We start from the raw sequence: 24,957 nt of genomic DNA on the forward strand, positions 1-24,957 counted from the left end.
AATAAATGGGTTTAAAAGGCTAAGTGCTGAAATATTGAGTGGATTAGCCATGAGGAATTGTTTTATCTGTGCAGGGCCCTTGCTGCTGCAGTTATGGCTGTGATTCTCAAATAGGGGCAGTTTGAGGCGACAGTCACGTGGTAGTGAATTTCAGCAGATCACTGCGGGTAGCGTCATCACCCTATACCTAGACTGGGCCGAGAGAGGTATCTGATAGAGATCATGATCATTGAGAAGATTTTTGTAGAAAGCCAAAATGATAACATTTTCCACGCGGCCTCCAGAGAATTATCTGTTACACTGTAATAGACGAGCACCAGTGGACTAGCTTTGTGTGGCCTGTGGGTGGGGCCAGTTACTGCTTAAGGGCCTTGAACCACTGTAGTATCACAGCTCTTACCTTAATTTGTTGTCTGAAGTAAATAAACGACCTGTGATTTACAGAGTGCAGGTCTGGAGTCTTTAGTGAGAATATTTTATTCACTTCGTGGTCGTGAAGCACAGCTTTAGCTTGCTTTAACTCCTCTGTTTCTTGTCATCTGCTTTTCAAAGTAGCTAGTTAAAACTCTGATGAGTCTGTGCTTGTCCAGCTTTGAAAGAATGGATAGATCTTTCTTGACTTATGATGGGTCAGTGTTTCAGTGGACCCATCATAAGTTCAAAATTTCCTCGGTTGGAAACACATTTAACGCAGAGGTTGGCCCTGCCCACCTGAGGTGTGCCCAGGGCGCTTCACAGTTACTCTGCAGTTGGGCACAGTCATCTGTCTCAAACCTCATTTGAAAACTATCTCATGTAATTTTTTGAGTCCCGTGCTGAAGGTGGAAAGTGTAATGGTTGTCTGGGTGCAGAACGGTTTTAAGTGTGTTGAGCAGGATTGTGCAGCTGACAGGGAGTTATGGCCAGGCAGCCTCAGCAGGGAGGCTTATCTCTTGCTTGGGGAAAAGACTGAAACTCAAAAGTGCAAGTGTGGTTTCTACCAGATGTGTCTTGTTTAGTACCACGGTAAAATGGAACTGTTACACTGAACTGTTAAATTGCACCATTCTAAGTGGGGGAGCATCTGAAATTTAGGGCAGGTGGTCTGCGTATTTGTTGCCTCTGAATGGTCTCACTGTTTTCCAAACTGTAGGTTGTGACTTCTTAGTAGTTTGCAAAAACAACTAGTGGATTAACACAGCATTAAAAAAGAAAAGAGGAATAGAAAATAACAATGCAGCAGTAAGGGCAAATACTGTTTTGTGGAACTTTTGTTTTATGTATACAGTATGTAGACGTGTAAACAGATACATGTGTATACTGGCGATGAAAATGCATTTCTTCCCAGCGGTTGCTATTAAAAGTTTTTAAAAGAAAAATCCAAAAAAAAGAAAATCCATTTCTGGGACTTCTCTGCTACCTGCTAGAGCAGTGGCCGTAGGCTCAGTCTCTGTTTGGAGGATCCCACAGCCGTGGAGCACTGAGTGCTGAGCCCACTCGCAGTGCCTGCTGGACCCAGGGGCCTGGAGCCCAGCTCCGCAACGAGAGAAGCCACCACAGTGAGACGCCCGCGCAGCACAGTCACTGCAGCTAGAGGGGGCCGGTTCAGGGCAGTGAGGACCTAGTACACCAAAAATTAGTAAATAAATTTTTAGAAATCCATTTCTATAAATTAGCACTGGGTTGCATTCCTTTAGGAATAGCATTTACTCTTTTCTCATTTAAAATTTTAACATATGCAAGTAAGTATTTAGATTAAACACTGTTATTTGACTTATTTAAATTACTGCTACATCAGCAGTTTTTATATTGGCGAATTTAGCCTCATATTTCATTTGTAATAGCCTACTGGTTCTGTATATAGTAAATGAAGTGTAATGAAAAGGAAGAACTGCCAGCAGATTTTCCTCTGTTCATTCTTAGACTGTCATCAACTAATCCTTTAGGCTCCTGAGCAAAAATAAATTTATGCTGTTGTAATTAGAAAGACTGTGTAGTTGGTTTGATTCAGAAGTACCTGAAATACGGCAATGTATTTAATGAAAAGATCACTCGGAAAGGACTTATATGGAAGATGCTATAGAGGTCGTGCCTATGCTGCTGACTCAGGACTCGGTTAGTGCAGGGGATTAACTGCTCTGAGGTTTTCTAAGAGGCGACATGAGAAGCATGGATGCTTAATGACATTGAATTAAAAGCGGCTTGGAAGGAAACTGGATTTGTTTATTGTATTGGATAATCCTTAGAGACGACTATAATGTAAAACTGAGTATATTTGCAGATTAAGTATCTGACAGTGAAAAGCGTAGAATATGTTCCCATATGATTTAATTTTTTGTGTTTATTTAATGGAATAAAAATTCAGTATTCAGTATTATTAATTCTAATATTGTTAATATTCAATATTGAAGTAGAGTAAATATTGAGTATGTCTTGGAGGTAGAATTTGAAGGTAGACAGATTCTTATATTTTAGTTTTCAAAATTTTTACAGAGAGTGTACATTATTTTTGGAATAAAAATATTTTTAAGTATCTGAAGTTACTCTCTTATAACTCTTTCCCACACAAATCAGTCGAATGATTATCTCTGAAAAAAGTTAAATTATTTTTGGGAGATTGCGTAAGTACTCATCTTTTTCAGAGACTGCCGGTTGGGTCATCATTTTTGGCACCATAGCAATGACTTTAACTTGTTGATCACATTAATTGTTTTTAATGTGAAGGTGGTTGTAGTGAAAGCCATTTTCACATAATTGAAGTATTAGGCTTTTGAAAAGTTTAACTGTGTTTAGGCATGTCTGTCATCTTATCAGAAGTCCTCTAAAATTATGTAGGCCATTCTAGAAATGAGTCCCCTTAGAGGTTTTCAAGGCTGATCAATGTTTGAGTTTTTGATGACTGTTAGAGAAGTTGTCAGTGAAGCTATAATAGGAATTTATGTCCGTTTCTAATTTATAGGGTCATTCATGTGATTTGGTAACCAGTACACTCACATCATTCTTATTCTTTGAACTTTGAGGCTTTTTAGTTGCTTATCATCCCCACCACCCTTTTCCCCCTCTTTCTACTGTTGCACTTTCTTTCATATTTAGTTAGAATCTGTGGCCCATATATATTTCATTTAAACACCTAAGCTGTTATCTGCTTTTTTTCTTCAAAAACTTTTTTTGAAAGGTATTCATTCACGTACTTGCCAGGGCTTTTGAAAATAAAATCATGAAGATGATGGTTGTTCTTACCTTTTCTTTCTGTGCTGTTATCTGCTGTGTTTGCAGCCCCTGCCCCAGACTTGCCCCACTGTGAACAGTCTCTCGTCCCTCATTCTGTAGAAGATGCTTTTGCTGGTGCCTGAGAAGCTTAAGACAGGCTCTCTGTAAAGATTGACTTCATGAAAGTTCATTCACTTCACAGGATGTGTATTTGTAAAGTATGAAAGTTTAAAAATAGCATTTGTATAGAGATATCTAAAAGTGTTAGTCACTTTACAAGTCGATTTTGTTTAATTTTCAGTTTTTATTATAAATTAGGGTGATGTTCATATTGCGGTTATTCTGAATAGCTTACTTTTTATGGTGTTTAAACTTATTATTTGTTGCTGATAGTTGAGCTGAATATGTGTGCATGTGTTGTGAGCAGTGTTAGAACATAACCCTGTCACCGCACGTGGCAGGGTGGCTGCATTCCTGTTGTACAGATGAGGAAGCTGAGGCCTCTGTGCGCGTTCGTGCTGCTGCTGAGCGGAGGAATTGGAGTGCAGACCAGGATATCTGGCTCTCTCGCTGGTACAGTGCGTGCCCTTAATATCCGTCTTAGTGCTGTGGAAAATGCGCACAGAGCAAACACAGGACGCCTTTTATTTTGTGCTCAACAGTGTCGTTTTCTTAATACGAAAGGGAATGTTTGTAGTGGATATAGCCTCCATCTTTCTCATTGAAAGCTGATGGATTTCCTTGTTGATAATGTAGCCAGCTTTTCCCCTCTTCCTGCTGAGTCCTGTGGTGGTGATATAGTTGCTCAGTGGTATCCTACTCTTGCTATCCCCATGGACTGTAGCCCGCCAGGCCCCTCGGTCCATGGGATTTTCCAGGCAAGAATACTGGAGTGGGTTGCCATTTCCTTCTCCAAGGGATCTTCCTGACCTGGGGATCGAACCCGGGTCTCCTGCATTGCAGGTGGATCCTTTACCAACTGAGCCACCAGGTCAGAGGACTATGAAGAGGCTATTCTCACTGCCTTGGCGGGTCTGCTCTTCGGAGGCTTATGGTGTGGCCCCAGCACCCCGCGCCTTCCTCCCTGCCCTCTGGTGGTCTTCTCTCAGCTGCTGTAAGCATCGACCCCGACTCAGTCTTCTGTGGGCTCCTCAGGCAGAGGCCTGGTGTGGTCGCAGGTTACTTGAGCGTGCAGGCGGGGCGAGCAATGTTTGTTTGTCCATTTTTCTCACCTGCTCGTCTGTCAGCAAGACCCATACTTCCATTCTGTAACGCTCATCACCTATGGCCTTAACTTCTGGAGTTCGTTTAAGTGAGTTCTTAAATTTAGATACTGACGTCTAAGCCCAAGCTCGTTTTTTTTTTTTTTTTCTTTAGGCTTTCTTCTCTTACTCCATTAATCCTGTAATTCTTATTCTTTGAACTTGGAGGCTCTTGAGTCACTTACTGCCCACCCCCTGAGTTTCTAAAGGTCCATTACCTCCAGGCTCCCCCTGACACCCCCCACCCCCCATTTGCATGGCCTGTAGCCAGCCTCTGTCTTATTTGAGAGAGAATACTGTCATATCTGATAGTATTAAATATTTTGATAAATCCCTAATTCTCAATCAGTTTAACTGTGTTAGGTTGTGTTAGGGACGGGGGAGCCTGGTGGGCTGCCGTCTATGGGGTCGCACAGAATCGGACACGACTGAAGCGACGCAGCAGCAGCAGGTTGCTCAAAGCAAGTTGATACCATTCTCTGGTTCCTTAAAGACAGAAAATGCCTCCTGTCCTTCTAATTGTCTCCTGTTGTCTGCATTGGGTACATTGAAGATTCCCTACTCTCAGACTGTACCCTCTCTCCCCTCAGTCCTAGGAAATGCTACTACTTTCTCTATGGAGTGTGTAGAATATGCCAGAAGGGAGCCCTATCCACTGCTATTTCCACTAGGATAACTCAGCTGAGACTTCACATGTTTAGAATTTAACGTTCGTGCTCTCTGCCTTTCTTATCTCAGTGAATGGTACCACTCTCTGGTTACATAGATCTGAAAATGTGAGCGTTATCTGTGACTTTTCACTCCCTCTCCATACACCAAATCCAGCGTCCTGACCATGTCTACTAAGTCTCTTTCTTTCCATATTTCCTTTCATCACCATATTTCTATTGTCTGGAATAATGCAGAACCTTTTTAGCTGGCTTCCAGTGTGAAAAAAAATCTTCTGTTACAGAAACAATCATTCAGTGACACTTGTTAAAGAATGGTAAAGCAGACTTCTTTTTAACGGAGGCCGTCGTGGGGGTGTAGGGACTACTGAAATTTGGCCAAAGGAGAGAGTCTTCGTTACCAGTTCTTCTGGTGAGACAAAAGTAAAGATGATCCTGTGGAAGGATGATACTAGTAATATTTAGCTGAGGACTTATTTTGTGCCAGGAACTTCCCTATGCACATTGCATTCATCTTGTTTACTTTCTATAACCTATTAGTTGAAAGCACTGTCGTTGGCCACGTTCTCCAAATGAGGGTATTGAGCGACAGTGAGGTTATAACTTGACCATCTAGTGAGTAGAAGAGCTAGGATTTGAATTTAGGCGATCTGGATCTAGAACCTATACCCATTCATGTTTTATCTTCAGCTAAAATAAACTAGTTGACAAATTGTATTATATTTGTATAGGTATAGTTTTCAATAAACTTTATGCTAATACAATTTGTAGAGATCGTTTCCTGGTTTAGGTCATTAATTAGAAACTGTTTCTCAATTTAGTATGTAATATTTAGTTACAATTTAATATGTAAATTAATCTACTTAATGAATTTTTATACGGTGTTTAATTAATTAAACATGTTTTGCTTTCTGTGGCCTACCTTATTTCTCCCATCACTATATTTGGGTTACTGTCTATTTTCCAGACGAAATAACCATTCCTACATCCACTTTGCATCTTCCAAAACTTTTATGAAATCTCTCATTTGGTGCAGTTTCTTCTATGGTCTTTATGCTTCAGTTTATCCTTTTAAAAATCAGATTGCTATGCATGTTGTATGGGAAGAAGAGATAATCCTATGCATGTTATATGGGAAGAAGAGATAACCCAAACCCAAATCTTTGATTTCTTATGTTATCTTGATGACCTCCAAGTTGTTTTCCTTTACTCCTTTGCCTTCTGTAAGCATAGAATGAGTTACTACTGTAAGGAGGTTTTGTTTTTACTCCATAAAATGTTTCTCTTACTACAGAACAAATATGGACAATATTGGGAGAATACGAAACAAAATGCCCGACCATGGGTTTGTTTGAAGGAGTTACTAAAAATGATTAAAGTTGGATTATATTTTATTGAGCATGAGTATGACTGGTGAATCAATATCCATTCAGATTTGGGTAATTTGAAAGGTAAACATTATCTTGACTCTTTAAAAAGAACTAATACCAAGGAGTACCCAGCAGGCCTCTCCATGCAATTCTCCAGGCAGGAATACTGGAGTGGGTCGCCGTTCCCTTCTCCAGGGCGGATCTTCCCGACCCAGGGATTGAACTGGGATCTCTTGCGTTGCAGGCAGATTCTTTACCATCTGAGCCACCAGGGAGGCCCCTGATACCAACGAGTAAATGGCAAGAGCCATTTGTTGTAATTGGTAAAGACCTGTCAGTTTACCTGCATAACAAACATTTGGCAGTGTTTTAATTTTAAAATCTCAAATTACTGCTGTTTTGTGAATGACGGCTTTTATCCTAGTAAGTAAAAACAAGTCGGAGGAATTGTGTGTGTTCCAGGCAGGGTTCTTTTGGTTGCCTGGTGTCAGAGATATATCTAAACTGGTGGTCTTTACAGATTTAATTAAGTCTTAGGTACTTATTCTGAGTTTGTAGAGTTTTTCCTGGGATCCAGGAAGAAGCTGAAGAAGAGCTTCAGAGAGAGGACAGAAAACAACTGCCTCTCGTCTTTATTTTTCATTCTCTGATATATGGCTTCTTTGTCAGGTACCAGTTGACACCCCTTATTATTTCTGCTTCTACTTCAACTGCCCTCCTTTTATTTTTCTGTCAGACTGACTGTCTAGTTCGCATCCTTCCAAGCAGGGTAGGACTATGAGTTTTAATTTCGTATATTAACCAAAAAACTGTGTTGTGAAATACAAGCAGGAGAAGTTACAATGATTTTTCCAGTGTATTTAGTCAGTATGGATGAGTCAGGGCGGAGGTGCTCTGCATTTAAAAAACCTGAAGATTCATTCTGCAAGGTTTCAAAATTATGCTTATAAAAACATGTCCATCCTGCATTTAGCTGAAAATGTTATATTGAAATTACAGTAGGAATATTTTTTAGAATAAAATTATCCACATGACGTCATTGGCTTGTCTGTAAACTGAGAACAGGTAGCTTTCAGTAAAACTCTAAATTCAAGTTTGAGATGCATTTCTTCCTGTACAGTTCATTGCTAAATGCAATTTTTATAAATGGATGAGCCTTTGGATTATGTCTGAGTTCATGGTGATTTACGAGGAAGAATGTGGTAATTTTTTTTTTTTCTTCACAGCGTCTTGAAGTGCTGGAAGTGAGTAGCAATTCCCGGTTATTTCTAAAGCAGTGGTTCTCAGTGGGGGTGCGTGTTGGGTGTGTGTTCAGTTTTTGAGGGGCTTTTGGCAGTTCCTGGGTGTATTCTGTTTGTCACAGCTGTGGGGCGTAGGGGTTGTGTGTGCTGCTGGTGCGGAGAAGGTAGAGGCCAGATATGCTGCTGACCATCCTGCAGCTCACAGACTGCCCACAGCAGGGGAGTGTCCGGCCCCAGACCCCGCAGCCCTGACCACAGAATCAAGGCGCAGAGAGCAAAAGGTCCTGAGATTCGAGAGAGAAGAGATTTTGGAGTGAGAGAAATTACCCTTCACTGGTTTTGAGTGTCTTAGATGCAGGGAGAGAGGAGTTCATTCTGCTGAAAGCATGAGTTTAAATATATCTGAATTTACTATTTTAAGCCATATTTTGACATCGGTAATTGTATAGTTAAACCAATTTTAGTTTTATTTAAATTCTTACCAATCAGATTATTTTTTTAATTTCTTAGATTAATACTCCTAGCTAATGGTCGCCCAAGATGAGACCTACAAGAATGAATAATAATTAATATTTAGGAACATTCTAAGCTAGGGTTTTTCCATGTAAAGGTATATTGAACTATATATTTTTTGTTCCTAGCATTTAAATGTGGATTATTATTAACAAAAATAGAGATACACTTGTCAGGTACACTTGCCATTTTCTGTCATGACATATTTGTTTCTGAAAAGTTTTTGATAAAACAATTTTTATCCTGTGTTAAGTTTTTTCTGTGAATTAGATTTGTCAACTATTTAATTCTCGTGAAATTACAGGTATACTTCAAAATATGTTTAAAAATAAAATTCAAAAATGCTGTGTGTATTTGCAGGAATGTTAAAAACATAACTAATTCTACTTCATGTAACACATAGACTATTCAGTGGTGGGTATAAATGCTCTCATGAAAAGTACAACTCTACTGAATCCTACTATAGAAACAGATTATTTATTCAGTGTTTTTTTTTCTTTTTGCCTTCTCAGTATTTACATTTTTTTTGGAATGAAGTTAAATGTCCAAGTTTAAAAAAAAAAAAATAGCTGTGTGGGAAGTTTTTCAGACTTTGCTCTTTGCTTTTCATCATAAACACGTGGTGAGAGAAATACGCCACATGGCTAAAGATGGCCACCAGGGGGCGAGCTCACATCGCACTGATGAAGGCTAGTGGTGGCTGGCGAGAACCCCACTGGTGTGAGCGGTGTGAGCTCTCCAGTGATTGTAGCAGAGTGTGGACTGGCAGTGCTCCTCTTTGAAACATAGCTTAAAATTAGACTGGTTTCCGTTTGTCTTAAAGGAACTTTTCTTCTTTTCTTGGCTATTTGCTTCAAATTTATCTATGGAAACCAAATTAAAATGGTATCTGCATATATTTATTGTAATATTGATACTGATTTCATTGTGTTAAAGTTCTTGCTTTTTATGGTAGTTATTAGCTATTACTGAATTTCTAATACATCAAAAATATTCAAAACTAATTCAGTGAATGTGTCTGTGATTGAATGCCATTATCTTTCACTTAAAATTCCCTAAATAAAGCATAAGAGCAAATAAAATTACATATGGGGTCACTTAGGGGAAAGTATGTGGCCTGGTGGAAAGAGCCCAGGTGTGAGGTCAGACAGCCCTGGGGTGGAAAATGATCAGCTCACTTACCTTACAGAGTTTCTTACGATGAGAATTAAAAATAATGTTTGTAAGTGGCCTCCTGAAAAGTGCATGTCCCTGTAGGGGAGGCATCGTGGTTTTAAATTCTAGCTTATCCACATACCAGCTGTAGGACCTTCAGAGAACTACTTTCTTTTAGAGTCTAAGTTTCTTTTGTATATTAGGATAGTAATAACTTATCCTAGAACTGTTTTATCTTCTGTAAAACATAAAAATGTGATCGTAGTAAGCATGTAACACCATAACTCGCTTGTTTCTTAAAAATATTCCTGATGTCTCCTGAGTGGGACTGTGTGGTTCCGTCTTGTTCTTTATATCTTTGTCCTGTTACAAGGTAAATTCCCCTGTTTATTTACTTTCAGGTTGTTTCCTGTTTTTTGCCAGTTCGAACAGTAAACATACTTGGCCTTATCTTTATATTTTGGTATTTTCATTCTGTGGAGTAGATAGCCAAAAGTCATATTGCCCCATAAAGGGTGTCCTCAGAATTGTACGTTAATTCTTGTTGGCTTCCTCTTCAGAAAGTTCTGAGCAGTTTACACCTTCCCGCTAAAAGCATCAGCCTGTCTCTGTGTCTCACTGCCTCTGCCAGCTTCAGACGTTAATTAGACTTTTTTCCCCACTAATCTAATGGGTGAACCTCTAGTAAGAGTATTTGTTTTAATATGTGGTTATTTATTGGCCGTTTGTATTTTCTCCAAAGGGAATTACTTGATTCACATTCTTTGTCCATTTTTATATTCCTTTATATCCCTTAAGAAGTTTCTTGTATTAGAAATACTCAATGCCATGTCTGTTACACTACATGTATTTCCTCATGTTCTATCTTGTCTCTTGATTGTCTGCTTTAGACAAGTGTTGGATTTTTTTTAATAGATTAAAAAATACCTGTATCAGTCTTTTTCTTCATGGCTTCTAGTTGTTTCATCTTGCTAAAGAATATGTCCCCACTCCAGTAATATAAAACACTATTCTTAATTTTAAATACCTATTCTTCAAATTGTCTTTAATCCATTGTAATTTATTTTTACCTGCCATTTGACATAGACAGCTTCATCAAATTAGAGAACCAAACAGTCCTTCCTGCATTATGTATTTAATCTGTCACTTCATTCCGTTTTGTCCGGCAAATATTTACTGTATGGAATTGTTTCTGTTTTTGTTCCATACTGTTTAGCTTACCATAGTCTCGTGGTATACGGGAATATTTATCAGACACAGTGCCCCCACCTTTTCCCCTGACTTTATTGGAAATTCTAGTTTTTATGGAAACTTCAGAATCATTTAGTTCAGTTAAAAAGATAAACATAACCCTTTGGGATTCTGATTCGCTTTATAATTTCTGTATTCATATAGAAAGCTTTATTATTATTTTCCTTGGTGTATTTATTTAAAGCTACCCACCCAGGTAGAAAGCTGTATTATTATTTTCCTTGGTGTATTTATTTAAAGCCACCCACCCAGGACAATAGAGTGTCAGATTCTATGTCAGTGTCTTTCAGTAAAACTTTATAGGTTTTTAGATTAAATTTATTCCTATGTAGTTTATCATTTTGTCCTTTTATAGGGTCTTTTTCTACTTCTGTCTCTTGTTATTTATTGGTAGTTTAGAGAAAAGCTGTTGGTGTTTATTTATCTTGTAACTGGCTGCTGTCAAATGAATCTTTTAATTTGTGCTAATTGGTGGAATCTATTGTATTTTAGGTACACAGTGATACTATCTGCAAATAAATATTTATTTTGGGTTTTTAAAATTTGATTTCTTTGTTGCATTAGCTACAGCATACAAATGAATGGCTTATCCTAGAGGTAGTAGAGACTTAAGACTCATGTAAAGAGTGAACTCATTAGTGTTTTGAACTTTAACATGTTTGCTTTTGGTGTCTGGTCAATAATTTCATCATTTTTAGTCAGGTTCTTTTTATTCCTCTTTTTTATGTTTTAAATGATGAAATTATCATAATGCATTTACAGGAGATTTAGAAAACAGAACAAAATTATGTATTTCCATTATATATTACAATTAGTTTTTTAATACATAAATTACGATTTTTAGTTAGAGTTTCAATATCAAACTCTCAGAGATTAATAGAGTGAATAGACAGAAAAGTAGAAGGATACAGTAGACCTGAAAAGCACTATGAAGCAATTTACCATAGTTAAGATTTATACAATTTTCACACAACAGCAGGCTGCAAATTCTGTTTAAGTTCCCATAGACTATAAACCAGGAGACACTGGACCACATCCAGGAATGTAAAACAAAGGGCAAAAGTTTTATGGTCTAAAGGTACTGAAATCTTAGAGCATCTGTTCTCTTATTATGTTAAAAATCAATATCAAAAGATGCTTGAAAATAACCCACGTATTTTCAAGTGCCATGTGACGTTCACCAGAGATCTTTGACTTAGCCATTGAAAGCCTTTCAGTGAAGAGACTGAAAAAGCACAGAGTGTGATTACAGAGAAGACAGCATTTAAATTAATCAGAAATTAGTATCAAAGATACTTTAAAACCCACATGTAGTCAGAGTCTTCTTATTCTCGTTATACCTAAGTCATAATGGTTGAGTTGCATGTTTGAAAGCGTATTTTGAGAAATGGATCCTTTTCTAATGGTTCAGCCGTTAATCTTGATTCTGAATGAGATAGTATTTAAGTAATGCTAATACTCCCAATTGTGATGGACAGGGAGGCCTGGCGTGCTGCGATTCATGGGGTTGCAAAGAGTCAGACACGACTGAGTGACTGAACTGAACTGAACTGAATACTCCCAATTAGTGTGATTATTGTTATTTTCAGTTAGGACCTCAATGTAATGAATTTTGAGGGGATACAATTCAGTCCATTATTAGAAGACAAGGACTGCAGAACAAACACAAATAGAAATGAGAGTCTGAGTGAGACAGAGTGCTCCTGTCTCCACTTGGAGGTCTGTGTCTTCCTCCTCCATGGTTGATACTGAAAAGGTCTTATGCCGGTGTCTGTCCTCTCTCTTCCTCCACTCCCTTCCATAGCATTCATTTTTAAAACCACAGTTCCCTGAGACTCTACAGTTACTAATCTAAGATTCTTGTCACTTAGGGCCCATTCATTTTGTTTTTGTGTGTGTGTGTGTTTTATTTCTTAGGGGCCATTCATTTTAAAGGCTCTTATCTCTTTTTTATTCTAGCAACTTCTCATAGTTTAATTTTTGATGATAATTTCCTTTAATCCGTTTTCTCTTTACCCTTTGTGGAACTCATATTATTTGGAAGTTGAACCTTCTGAATTGATTGTTTATCTCTCATCTTTAATGTTTTCCAACTCTTCTTTTTGTTACACCGTTTGAGATCTAAGCCTTTTATACATTGAAAGTCTTTAATTTTCCAGAGTTCATTCTTCCTTGTTCTGTTTCTTGGTACTAATGTAGTTATTTATATTAGTTTTCTTTTAACTGAAGTAAAACATAAACATGAACAGATGGTAAGTGTGACCAGTTATCGGGAAGTAGACGGATGCATGTAGCTCTCACGTTAGGAAAGAAATAGTAGGACGTTACTAGCACCCCAGCCACTCTCTCCTCCCTCCTGCTTTAAGATAACTCTGTCCTGACTGGAAACACAGAGGACAGTTGTACATGTTTGGTGTTTTTCTCCCAGACTATGTTGGTGAAATTTATCCATGTTCTTGCCTGTAGCAGTGCTCTGTTTATGTTGTATGTGTTGGCGTGGATTTTCACTATGGTGGTGGTGGTTTAGTTGCTAAGTTGTGTCCCACTCCACGGACTGTCGCCTGCCAGGCTCCTCTGTCCATGGGGTTTCCCAGGCAAGAATACTGGAGTAGGTTGCCATTTCCTTCTCCAGGGGATCTTCCTGATCCAAGGATCTAACCCAGGTCTCCTGCACTGCAGGCACATTCTTTACTGCCGAGCCACCAGGGAAACCCTGCAGGTGATTTACTTGTAAACTGAGCCCATGAAGCAAGAGTGATGGACAGGGAATGAAAGAGGTGCATCAGTCAGAGATGGGCTGTTACAGTGGGGGCTGGCGCTCAGCCCTGCAGGCCCTCCGAGGAGCCTTGTGGACTGCCTGCCTGTCAGAGCTGCCTGCCCGAGGGATGCGGAGGGGTGCAGAGCATTTACCACTTTCCAGCACTCTTGCCTGGAAAATCCCATGGACGGAGGAGCCTTGTAGGCTGCAGTCCATGGGGTCGCCAAGAATCGGACACGACTGAGCGTCTTCACTTTCACTTTTCACTTTCCTGCATTGGAGAAGGAAATGGCAACCCACTCCAGTGTTCTTGCCTGGAGAATCTCAGGGACGGGGGAGCCTGGTGGGCTGCCATCTCTGGGGTCGCACAGAGTCGGACACGACTGAAGCGACTTAGCAGCAGCAGCCGCAGCAGCAGGCCTCACTGGTTAGGGGTGGCCACCAGGGCATTACCTCCATGTGCTTGTGGGTAGTGCATGCATACATGCCTTTGAATGCTTTTTAACATGTGTTTTAAAATTTTAGAATTAACTAGAGGACACATCTTAGAAGGCTTCATTATAAATATAGAAGAGAATGTAAGTGTAAGTATTATCAGTCTTGATATAAAAACAAATTTAATTGAAACCAGGATGTGGAAGGGAGAATGTAAGTGAAAAAGCTATATATGGGTGAAAACTTTTTTTTGTAGGATAAACAGATACTGTCTCAAATGGTACGTTATTTAAAATTATGATGGCAACTCTAGCTACTAGGGATAGTTACAAGGCAGAAACAGAAAGCAGTTGATGTCTGGTGAGTGTAAGTGGGCTGCGAGGAATGCTTGTTCGGGAACAATTCAGTAAGACTTGAATTTTCTACCATACACGGGTTAATTTAATAAATTATATTAAAATTTTAGTTTCCGTGTACTGATACAGAAGAATCTTTAGGATTTGTAAGTGGAAAAAAAGCAAGTTATACAACAGTGAGTTGTATGTAGCTCCAGTTTTGGTGAGTATTGTGCGCGCGTGCGTGCACACACACACACACACACACACACACATGCTGCTAAGTCGCTTTAGTTGTGTGTGACTCTTTGCGAACCTATGGCCTGTCACCTGCCAGACTCCTCTGTCTGTGGAATTCTCCAGGCAAGAATATAGGAGTGTGTTGCCATTTCCTCTTCCAGGGATCTTCCTGACCCAGGGATTGAACCCATGTCTCCTGTGGCTTCTGCATTGCAGATGGTTTCTTTACCACTGAGCCGCTGGGGGTGTCTGCATATGTGTACACACACACACACACACACACACACACACACACACACACACATGCATGTATACTTGTATTTGTGTGATAAAGTTGGAGAAAAGGTTGAAAATGGGGCAGAGAGATGAAGGAAATAAGTGAGACTGTTTTGATTTGTGCAGATATATTTATTGCCAAGTGAAGTAAGCCAGACACAGAATGACATAGCCTGTATGATTTCACTTATACTTGAAAATATAAATATATGAAAATATAAAACAGTCAAAACCATAGAAGCAGAGTAGAACGGTGGCTGCCAGGGCCCAGGAGAAAGTGATGATCAGGGATGCAGAGTGTGTAAGTGATATGTGCAGCGTGGTGCTTACAGCTAGCTATCAGCACCGCGTTGTACACTCAGCATTTTTTAAGGGTAGATCTTACAGGTTAAGTGTTCTTACCACAGGCACACACAGCGGCATTTGCAAATAATAATGACAGTGCGGGGATGAGAGGAGACTTTTAGGGGTGACAGATAATGGCTGTGGCCCTGATGCTGGTGATGGTCTCATGAGTATATGCTGTGCTGGGCTAAGTCGGTTCAGTCGTGTCTGACTCTTTGCGATCCTATGGGCGGTGGCCCAGCAGGCTCCTGTTGCAGGGATTCTCCCGGCAGGAATCCTGGAGCGGGCTGGCATTCCCTCCTCCAGGGGCTCTTCCCAACCCAGGGATCCCGTGTCTTTAAAAGTCTCCTGCCTTGGCAGGCAGGCCACCTGGCGCCTCCCGGGAAGCCCTTCACGAGTGTGCACTTATTCCCAAACCATTGACTTGTATTTACTAAACATGTTAAGCTTTTCATGTGTCAGTCATACCTCAGTAGATTGGTTTAAAAGGACTATTAAGTATTCCTATACGATAAAACTGAAAAATCTTTAATGGACTAGCCTGATTAAAATTTCCGAGTTTATATGTTCAATTTATATCTTTATTTTGTCAAGAAAGTAGTAAACTAAAACTTACTTTACTTTTCTCTTTAACCTGTAAAACCTGATTTAAAACTTTTAATTTGAATATTGGTTTAGTAGTGCCCAGGATAGCATCATAACAGGTAACATATTGCAGAAATGGATCTTCTGTTTTTTGAGGAAGAATAACATTTTGTTCTGCAATTTGGGAAGTTAAAAATATATGTGCACCTAATTCCTCCTTTTCTCCTGAGGCCTCTTAAGCTGCTTATTTCTCTCCCTCCCCTTCTTCTACCCGTGTCCCTGAGCTGAGGGCTCCTGTCACCCAGCGCAGTGAGACACGCACCATGCAGGGAGATGAAGTGCTTAGATCCTAGAGGGAGCACTTTTTGTGGGTGGGAAGAGAGCTTGAGTCTGAAGGTCCGAGGGGTGCTGCTTTTAGCTGTTATCCTTATGAATATTCAATTTGGGGGTAAAATGATAATTAAAGCCACAATAGGATTTATTATTCCTGTTATTAATATATGATTACAGTAAGTTGGTATAAATACAGTAAGGGCGAAGAGGCAAAACTCTCTTCAGGTGAAAACATATTTGGATCTTTCCTGAAAATTAGATGAAATTAAGAGTTAGATTTAACTATGTTGTTGAAAATTAATTCTCTAAAACACGCGTGAACACGCATACCCCCATTCCATATAGCATCAGCGTATGCTCTCTTTTTAACTAATGTAGAAGGGTTGATGTTGAAAGCTGGTTGCTGCATTCCTCTTTCGGTATTTTCAGTTATAGCTGCGTGTGTTTATTACCTGGCAGATCTCTTACGCTCTGACCCTGTGTGAGCTGCAGTCATTAGCAGGAAGATTAGGTGACTTAGAGGACGGTGATTGGCTGCAGCATGAAAGCAACTTAGAGGGTTGATTTGTGCAAAGCACAGTGACCTAAATCAGGTACGTCCTCACCGCCCCGGGCTCTGCGAGGGACTGCTGTAGTACGCTATCAGAAACGAGGTGTTTACCTACCACTATGGAAAGATTTCGCCTGAAGAAGTTACTTGTATGTACCTACTTATGATCTTGTGTGTTACTTACAAACCAGTTTGAATCTTTCAGAGTGTAATAGTGAAGCTAGAAGAAATGTCAGGCTTATTATTATTAGCACTGGCTTAGAATAGTGATCATCATCCTCTGGGTCTTTGGCTGTGCAAGTCATCTGCTGAAAAGTAAATCCTTGCAGTGTTGTAGCAGTTTTATTAATTATTCTGTAAAATATATATTTTTGATTAGTTGGTATTACTTGAATGAGGCTTTAAGCGGTTTTATATGGCTAAGGTATTAGGAAAGAAATTACTTTGTCTTAATGGTTAAATATGTTTTGAAGCTAAGCTGAAGTATTTGATAATTCTGAAATTGCTCTCCATGGTTAATAATCATACTTTATGGGAGGTGTTCCCTTTTGGGCTCTAGCCATCTGTCTTACAGTAATTCACTTTGTGATGGGGATCGTCTAATGCTGTTGTAATAGTGGATTTTGTAACCCTCAGGCATCAAAAGAGGAAATAGGCCGAGTCTACAACTGTATTGTTAAATAACCTTTTAGCATTCCCTTTCCTCAATTTTATGCCTTTGACATTTTGTTAAAAATCTCATTTTTGATCATTTGACCAAAACAGTACAAATTGTGGATTTTGCCTTAGTAACTATGAGAGGTAATAGTAAGATGTGTTTGATACAATGCTTAGTTTTGTTTGATGTTGCTGGGCATTCCTACTTGTAAATTGACGTTTGATTTTATAATGGGTTAATGCTGGGCTTTTTTGTTGGAAACTGATTGATTAAATTCCACACTATTGAGTGCCTTTCTATGTTTGACCGTTAATTGTGCTCACAAGGAGGTGTATCCCATGTAAATTTTTCAGCCCAGTGTCTTGTCCTTTGGAACACACTCAGCAGTCAGTGCATTTAACCAAGGGCAGGCCCTGCTTGGTGCTGAGCAGACAGCGGTGAGTGGAACAGACTCGATTCCCTTCTGCTTGGAGCTGATTGTTTAGACTGGAAAAGTTAGGCAACTAGTTACATAAACATGTCATTACATGTTTTCATAAATACTGTAAAGGAGCACTGTGTGTTCTTGGCCTGTATAATAGTGACCTTGTGCCGTTGTCTCCTGGCTAAAGAACCACAAGTCCCTTAAGCTTTGTGTGTGTGTAAAACGAGAAGATTGAACTGGAAAAGTACGCCCCCATCCATACCTGTGTAAGGCCTGGAATGGAGAAGATAATTCACTCACCCCTTGATGTCTTATCATGGGGAGCCCCCCCCCCCCGTAAATTAATTGATAAGCTGGCAATTTGATTATATTACAGTTTTTGATTCACTGATGTAGCCCCAGTATCTGGAATGATGCTTGGGCACATAGTGTCCACTCAGTATGCATTTTTTGAATAAATGGATGAATCCAGGCTCCTAGTCATTATTTAAGGAAATGAGACCTCTCTGTTATGTTTTCTATCAGATCCATGGAGTCAGAGTTAATAACGAGGGAAAGGGTAGGCAAATAGACCGTATTTGTGAGGGGTTTCCTGGCTCTTTCCTGTTGATTTTTCAGTGAAAAAAATCCAGTGAAATTCTAAAAATGCCTGGCTAACGATAACCCCTGGCTGACCAAAGCTGGGTGATGTTGACGGAGTACCTGCTGCACCTGCTGCGGCCCCATTCTCTGGGCCGTCGCGCACATATTTTCCTTCCTGCTTGTTTTCTGTACATCTTAATTATTGATGGAGTTGACGTAGTTTTTTTAAAAGCCCATTTCAGAGTTAGATTTTATTATTCTCATTTCTGGGAGAAGGCAATGGCACCCCACTCCAGTACTCTTGCCTGGAAAATCCCATGGACGGAGGAGCCTGGTGGGCTGCAGTCCATGGGGTCGCTAAGAGTCGGACACGACTGAGTGACTTCACTTTCACTTTTCACTTTCATGCATTGGAGAAGGAAATGGCAACCCACTCCAGTATTCTTGCCTGGAGAATCCCGGGGACGGGGGAGCCTGGTGGGCTGCCGTCTCTGGGGTCACACAGAGTTGGACATGACTGAAGCGACTTAGCATAACATAGCATAGCATTCTCATTTCTGTTAATTTATATATACTTAGTGGGCTCCCCAGGTGGCGCTAGTGGTAAAGAACCCGTCTGCCAATGCAGGAGACATCAGAGATGTGGGTTTAATCCCTGGGTCGGGAAGATCCCCTGGAGGAGGGCATGGCAACCCACTCCAGTCCTCTTGCCTGGAGAATCCCATGGACAGAGGAGCCTGGTGGGCTACAGTCCATGGGGTTGCAAAGAGTCAGACAGGACTGAGCAACTTAGCACGCATATGTGCTTGGTAGCCCAAAGTAAGTGGTTTCTGTGTGTTTTTGGTGTGTGTGCTGAAGTAGAACTGGAATGAGGATCTCCTCATAGCCACAGTGCCATAACTATTTGTGATTTATAATTTCAGATAGACCCTAGGGAGGCTTTCCATCTGTCTGTGACTCTTGTGCTTTGTACTGAAGTTTCTGACAACGAAGTATCTACTAACAATCTCCTTTATTATTGGAGGCCGTCACTTGCCAACTTTTATGCCCCACACCTCTTTGAGTTCTCTTGCTCTTACATTCTTTGACCTCTTCACTTTTTTCCTTTGTAACTTTCCTTAAAGCTCAGATTGTCTTTAGTGTTAATCATGGTATGTGTTTGCAATAAAATTTTCTGAAGCTTTGTTCCAGTGTCGGAATCTACTCACTTCCTCCTCTGTCTGTTGACAAAGCATTTTTTTCAGGGCTTCAGAATTTTTTCTGTGGGAATCATGTGATTGCCTGAGTTTAAAATTTGCCATTTTAAATTACTTTAACTTTCCATATACCTTTTACTCCTCTTCCACTTATTTTAGAGTAATGCATTAATCAAAAATGCCAAGTGAATTCTTGAGAAACTATGAATATCATTATTTGGCTTTTTATTTTGTGAAATAGCAATCATTGATGATTCCCCCCTTTAGATTAAGAAAGATTATTAGCTTACTCTTAAGGTTTTTGCCCATAAATTTAAAGTTTTTTAAATATTAAGTTCAACTCTTGGTGATGGATGGGATGAGTTTGGGAATATTTGGAAGACACTTGCGTTTTGTAGGACAACATTACTATTTATATATACTTTGATAGATTGCCCTAGGAATCCTGGGAAAATATTCTGACATACAAATCAGCCTTTAGAGCACTACTTAACAGATTTAGAGTTGCTTGTAATAGAGAGTATATAGTAACTTCACTGTTTTCTTATGAATTGAAATGTATGTTTCCTTTTCTGAAGGATGAAAACAGTGTGAATGAAGTGAGAGTGGTCCCTATAAAGTCTCCTAAAGTGGTTGAGGGCAGGAAGCAGCCTCTGTCGCAGAACAATTGAAATATGCGAGGCTGAGGTCTGTAAACGAGAAGGCAGTGGCACCCCACTCCGGTACTCTTGCCTGGAAAATCCCATGGATGGAGGAGCCTTGTAGGCTGCAGTCCATGGGGTCATGAAGAGTTGGACACGACTGAGCGACTTCACCTTCATGCATTGGAGAAGGAAATGGCAACCCACTCCAGTGTTCTTGCCTGGAGAATCCCAGGGACGGGGGAGCCTGGTGGGCTGCCGTCTCTGGGGTCGCACAGAGTTGGACACGACTGAAGTGACTTAGCAGCAGCAGCAGCAGCAGCAGAGGTCTGTAACGTGACCAGGGATATGGTGGGCAGACTGGAAAACATGGATGGATGATTGGGCTCCACCTAAACCACTGGGTCAGCATCTCCAAGAGTAGGCACAGGAAGCTGAATTTCAACAAGCCCTCTCGGTATGTCTGAGTTTATAAGATGGCATAAATTCTGAAAATTCCCTGACTAATACAGTTCTAGATCCTCGTGAGAGTTACTTGCCTTCTCTTGGCATTTCATCCTAGGTACTTAGGAACGTACTTTCTATGAATAATTCTCCTAGACGGTCATAATACTATTTCAGGATACATGCCGAATCTTCACATCATAATAGATACTTGTTTCTGTAATTGTTAAGTCTTTCTAATTAATCTAGTTTTAAAGCCATGGGGCCAGTGAGAGGGTGTGTTTGGTTTCCTCACTGTGATTTGGTGAAGTGCAGGCTCCTCTGCGGCTGTGCCCTGTGCCTGGCACGTTCGCGTGGCGCCTCGCCTCAGCTCCTTCTGGGGCGAGTGATGCTTGTAGACGAGGGCGAGGTACGTACGTGACCTGGCTTTCAGAAGATTGCACGTTTCAGTCTGCCTCTGTATTTACGTGGCTAAAATAAATCAAAGCAATAAAAAAATGAAAACAAACCCCAGTAAGTTCAGAGTCCACTCTTCCTGCCGGAGGTAACCGGTTTTGCCGTTTGCTTGTCTGTCCTTTCAGCGGTCGTCGTGTATATTCAGACAGTCCTCTTCTGGGGACTTCCTGCACAGAAAGTGTGACAGCGCACTGTACATGCAGTCTCTGCCTTGTGTGTGTCACTTATAACGGGTGGTAAATGTTCTTCATGTCAGTGCAGAGTGTCTTCACTTTTTAGCAGCTCGGGATTCCGATTGGGGCATTGCCATTCCTCTTTGCAGGGACCCTGGGGATGCTTTCCAGTGTTTTCCAGTTACAAGCTGTAGTAAGTAACCTTGTGCCTATGTCATTTCATATACAGAGAATTTAAACTTTCTGTGTGATCTTATGTGGATAATTCTTAAAGCTGTTTTCTTCTATATTATAGAGTAGATACATTCTGAATAATTACCTTATTTTATAAATAAAAACTTGAAGCCATGGCAAAATAATTTTCTTAAGATTAGAGTCAGACAAGCTTGCATTGATACACTTACTAAGGGTGCCTTTTTTATTTTTCATTTATTTGAGCTTTCCCAGTGCCTTGGATTTGTTTCATTCTAGGCAGGCTTTATAAGGACTGGCTTGTGTGGCTTACTCATCTGAGGTTAAGAATGAAAACATTTTGATGTCGAGGTGGCTCTTGGCTTTTGCTATTTTTAGTTTTCCACTATGTTCTTGAAGTTAAAAAATGAAGAAGAGTTCTTTTCCTAGATGCAGATTTAAAAGTAACTGACATGTTAAATTGAAACTTGAATTTATTCTTTTTAAAAATTACCAAAATTTCATGTTTATTGTAACGGAAAAGTAAACACTCCAGGATTGTCTGTTTCTGCTTCCCCAGCACCCGTGTGACAGTGTCAGTGGCTTGACGTTTAACCTTTCAAGTATTTGCTATTTACATGCATTATTTGTATATATTTTTAAAAGGAGCAAAATAAAATTGTACTTCGTATGGTATAGTAACTTAATCCATGTTTAGAAATATGGCTTAAAGCATTATCCTAAGATGGTAGAATTTAAAATGCAGTATATTTGTTTCAGAAATGCATTTCTACCGTGAAATATCAATGACTTCATTCTGAGGGATTTTAAGATATAGCCATGTGCACCCTGCATTTTTTAAGCAGTTTTATTGGTTTATTTATTTGGCTGCACCGGGTCTTGGTTGTGGCATGTGGGATCTTTGATCCTCACCGCAGCATGCGATATTTTCCTTGTGGTGTGTGAGCTCTAGGTCCCCAACCAGGGACAGAGCCGGGGCCCCTGTACCGGGGGCGCAGTCTTAGCCACTGGACCACCAGGAAGGTCCCTGGACCCTGCTTATTTTGTTGAATTACTTGTACTGTGTTGAGATAGGCAGTGTGTGTGCCTACTTAATATTTGCCTTTATAACAAACTGCCTTTCTGACTTATGTTTCACAGTTGTTGGAAAGGAGATAATGTTTTTAAGGGAAGGGAGAAATACAGATACCTGCTCCCTGCTTTTTTTTTTTTTTTAACAGTGTTAAGTGTTGTAATTTTTCCAGACCTCAAAAATTTTAACTTTATTTTACAAGTTACCTGTGAAAGCATTCTCATTGAAAACCCAAACATTAACAATAAAATAATATTCTCACTTGGCTTCCAGTTGCTTACTCAAGGCTTCACAGAGTCTAAGGAAAGCAAAGTGGGTGAGCTGTGAGAAGATGAGTTTTCAGACATTCTCTGTGTTACATGCCCCCTTTTTCACACGTGGCAGTATTTTTCCGTGATAGATGTTTAGAGGTCAAAGAATATGCGTATTTTAAATAAATAAATACTGTAAGCTTGCCCAGCCTCAGCTGTTTCTGTGTTAGCTAATTATTAGTAGTATATCTAACCATGTAATCCATCTTTGATAGAAATGAGAGGTTATTATTGTTGTTAGGGATGAGAGAAAAAGTGTATTGTTTTGCTTCCTTGGCAGTTGTTCTTGGAAATGGAAGTTTGGAATGGGAGCAGTTAATCCCTTTAGAATACACAGAGTGCTTGCTACCTCTTGGATCACACAACCCGTGTCTTTTGGTTAATAGCCGTGGCTTCTTTTTCTGTATCTCCCTACATGCTTAGTGACTACATTGCATGAATTCATTGAAGGGAACCTAAAGGTTTCATGAGTGTGATGTGCTTAATGGATGGATGATTTATTAGTTCTTTATTCTTGTATGTGTTTCCTGCTTTAGCCTCTGCTCATTTCTAGAGGAGTGTGGCTGCTCTAAGTTAGTTTAATCACAAATACAGTCTTCTTTCTTAGTTCTTTACATGAAAATGTATCATGGTCTACACGGCCTGCCACCCAATTCTTTACATATAAAGCCTTAGCAAGTTATTTAACTTACGAGTGTCATGTATTGAATTGATCCCAGTCCTTAGAGTCATATACCTCCCTGATATCCAGGTTTGTTTGATTCTGCAGTTGGGATATCTAGCCTCTCTCCAGAAATTCAGTTTGGATATTGAGATCTGCTTTTCCTAATACACTGTGTCTGTTTCTGAGTTTTGATTAGCAAATAGTGAGGGTTTGGATAGCAGCGAATTTATTTGAAAATTTAATCAAATTGATTCAGTTCCTGAGTTTTAAGATATGAGAATTAGGACACTGAGAGTTTAGATAGCCAGGAAATAGTTATATATGAATTTACTTTGTATGCCCTGAAAAAAAAGCTATTCCCCAAAGTAAGATATTTTAAGGTCAAGAGTTGGAAGAGACCTTGAAAGATCATTTTATCCAAGCAAACTCCAGTTTTGCTCCTTTCTGAAACACTTTGATCCTTCCGGTGATGCTTGGACACGGAAAGTGATGAGAAGCTGACTGTGTCATGTGTCCTTCTGATCTGTTGTTCTAAGTGGAGAGGAGGCGCAGGGCAGTTGGAATAGCCACAAGGGCCATGGGGATGGTTGGGAGCTTATCTTCCTGTGGAACTTGAAAAATATAATCTGATGGGTAAAGTAACTTTCTTCTGGGAAACTAATAGTAAGTGGAATACTAACAGGGTTGTAATTAATATTATTTTATTTTTATTCAGTTCTCTTATATTCATTTGCCTCTCTTGCCTACAAAGTTATCATTTAAAGCTTAAGAACCTTTAGAGAGAACAGATTACTTATTTCCTTCTTGAAAGCTTTTTTACCAACCCTCCTGCTTTGGGAGGTATGTGCTATACTTAATCACTCCGTCTGGTCAGACTCTGCGACCCCATGGGCTGTAGCCTGCCAGGCTCCTCTGTCCATGGGCATTCTCCAGGAAGAATACTGGGGTGGGTTGCCATGCCCTTCTCCACGGGATCTCCCTGACCCAGAGATCGAACCCCGGTCTGCCACATTGCAGGCAGATTCTTTACCATCTGAGCCACAGGAAAGCCCAAGAATACTAGGGTGAGTAGTCTATCCCCTCTCCAGCTGATCTTCCCCTCTCAGGAATTGAACTGGGGTCTCCTGCATCCCAGGCGGATTCTTTACCAGCCAAGCTACCAGGGAAGCCCGGGAGGAGTGTAGTGCTCTAATTTTGTTTGAACAGAAACATTGTCCATTTCCTGGTGCCCATCTTCCTCCTGCTCATTGCCCTCTTAATTGCACCCGGCTCCTTTCTGCTCCTTTCTGGCTTTTTGGCCCTTTCTGGACATCCTTTTACTTCCTTCATCTCTTGCTTTGATCCTCTGACAGAGGTGCTGTGGGACGGGGTCTCTCCAGTGTGGGTCTGTGCTGAATGAGGTTCTGTTTTCTGGATTCCTGTGTACTACACACGTGCATTCTCCGTGAAGGGATCCAGGTCACGCTCGAAGTTCAGACAGGCCTTTGTGACATCAGTCAGTTCTCCCTCAGAATCTTTGTCTGCCTTTTCAAAACTTGAGTGTCATCCTCTGTCCTGTATCCTAAACCCAGGTTTGTTGAGCACAGGAGGGTCCTTGTCCCCCGTCCCCCGCTCCTTGTACTCTGCTCTCCAGTCTCT

The 24,957-nt window shown here is 40.2% G+C and overlaps 1 protein-coding gene across 8 annotated transcripts in view; it reads left to right on the top strand.

Moving 5' to 3' along the window:
* SLC4A7 (solute carrier family 4 member 7) overlaps positions 1-24,957 on the top strand; it is a 123,687-nt gene that overhangs the window by 15,418 nt on the left and 83,312 nt on the right. Inside the window, exon 1 of one of the 8 annotated variants that reach the window (XM_027523449.1) lies at positions 16,552-16,655. The exons of 6 other annotated variants lie outside the window; for them this stretch is intronic. In XM_027523449.1, the coding sequence (XP_027379250.1) occupies positions 16,626-16,655 (30 nt within the window). In that variant the 5' untranslated portion in view covers positions 16,552-16,625. Of the gene's footprint in view, positions 1-16,551; positions 16,656-21,158; positions 21,274-24,957 lie in introns of those variants that run through there. One more of the 8 variants, XM_027523448.1, reaches the window with a different exon arrangement.

The sequence above is a fragment of the Bos indicus x Bos taurus genome, chromosome 22, assembly GCF_003369695.1.
Source record: "Bos indicus x Bos taurus breed Angus x Brahman F1 hybrid chromosome 22, Bos_hybrid_MaternalHap_v2.0, whole genome shotgun sequence".
NCBI lineage: Eukaryota > Metazoa > Chordata > Mammalia > Artiodactyla > Bovidae > Bos > Bos indicus x Bos taurus.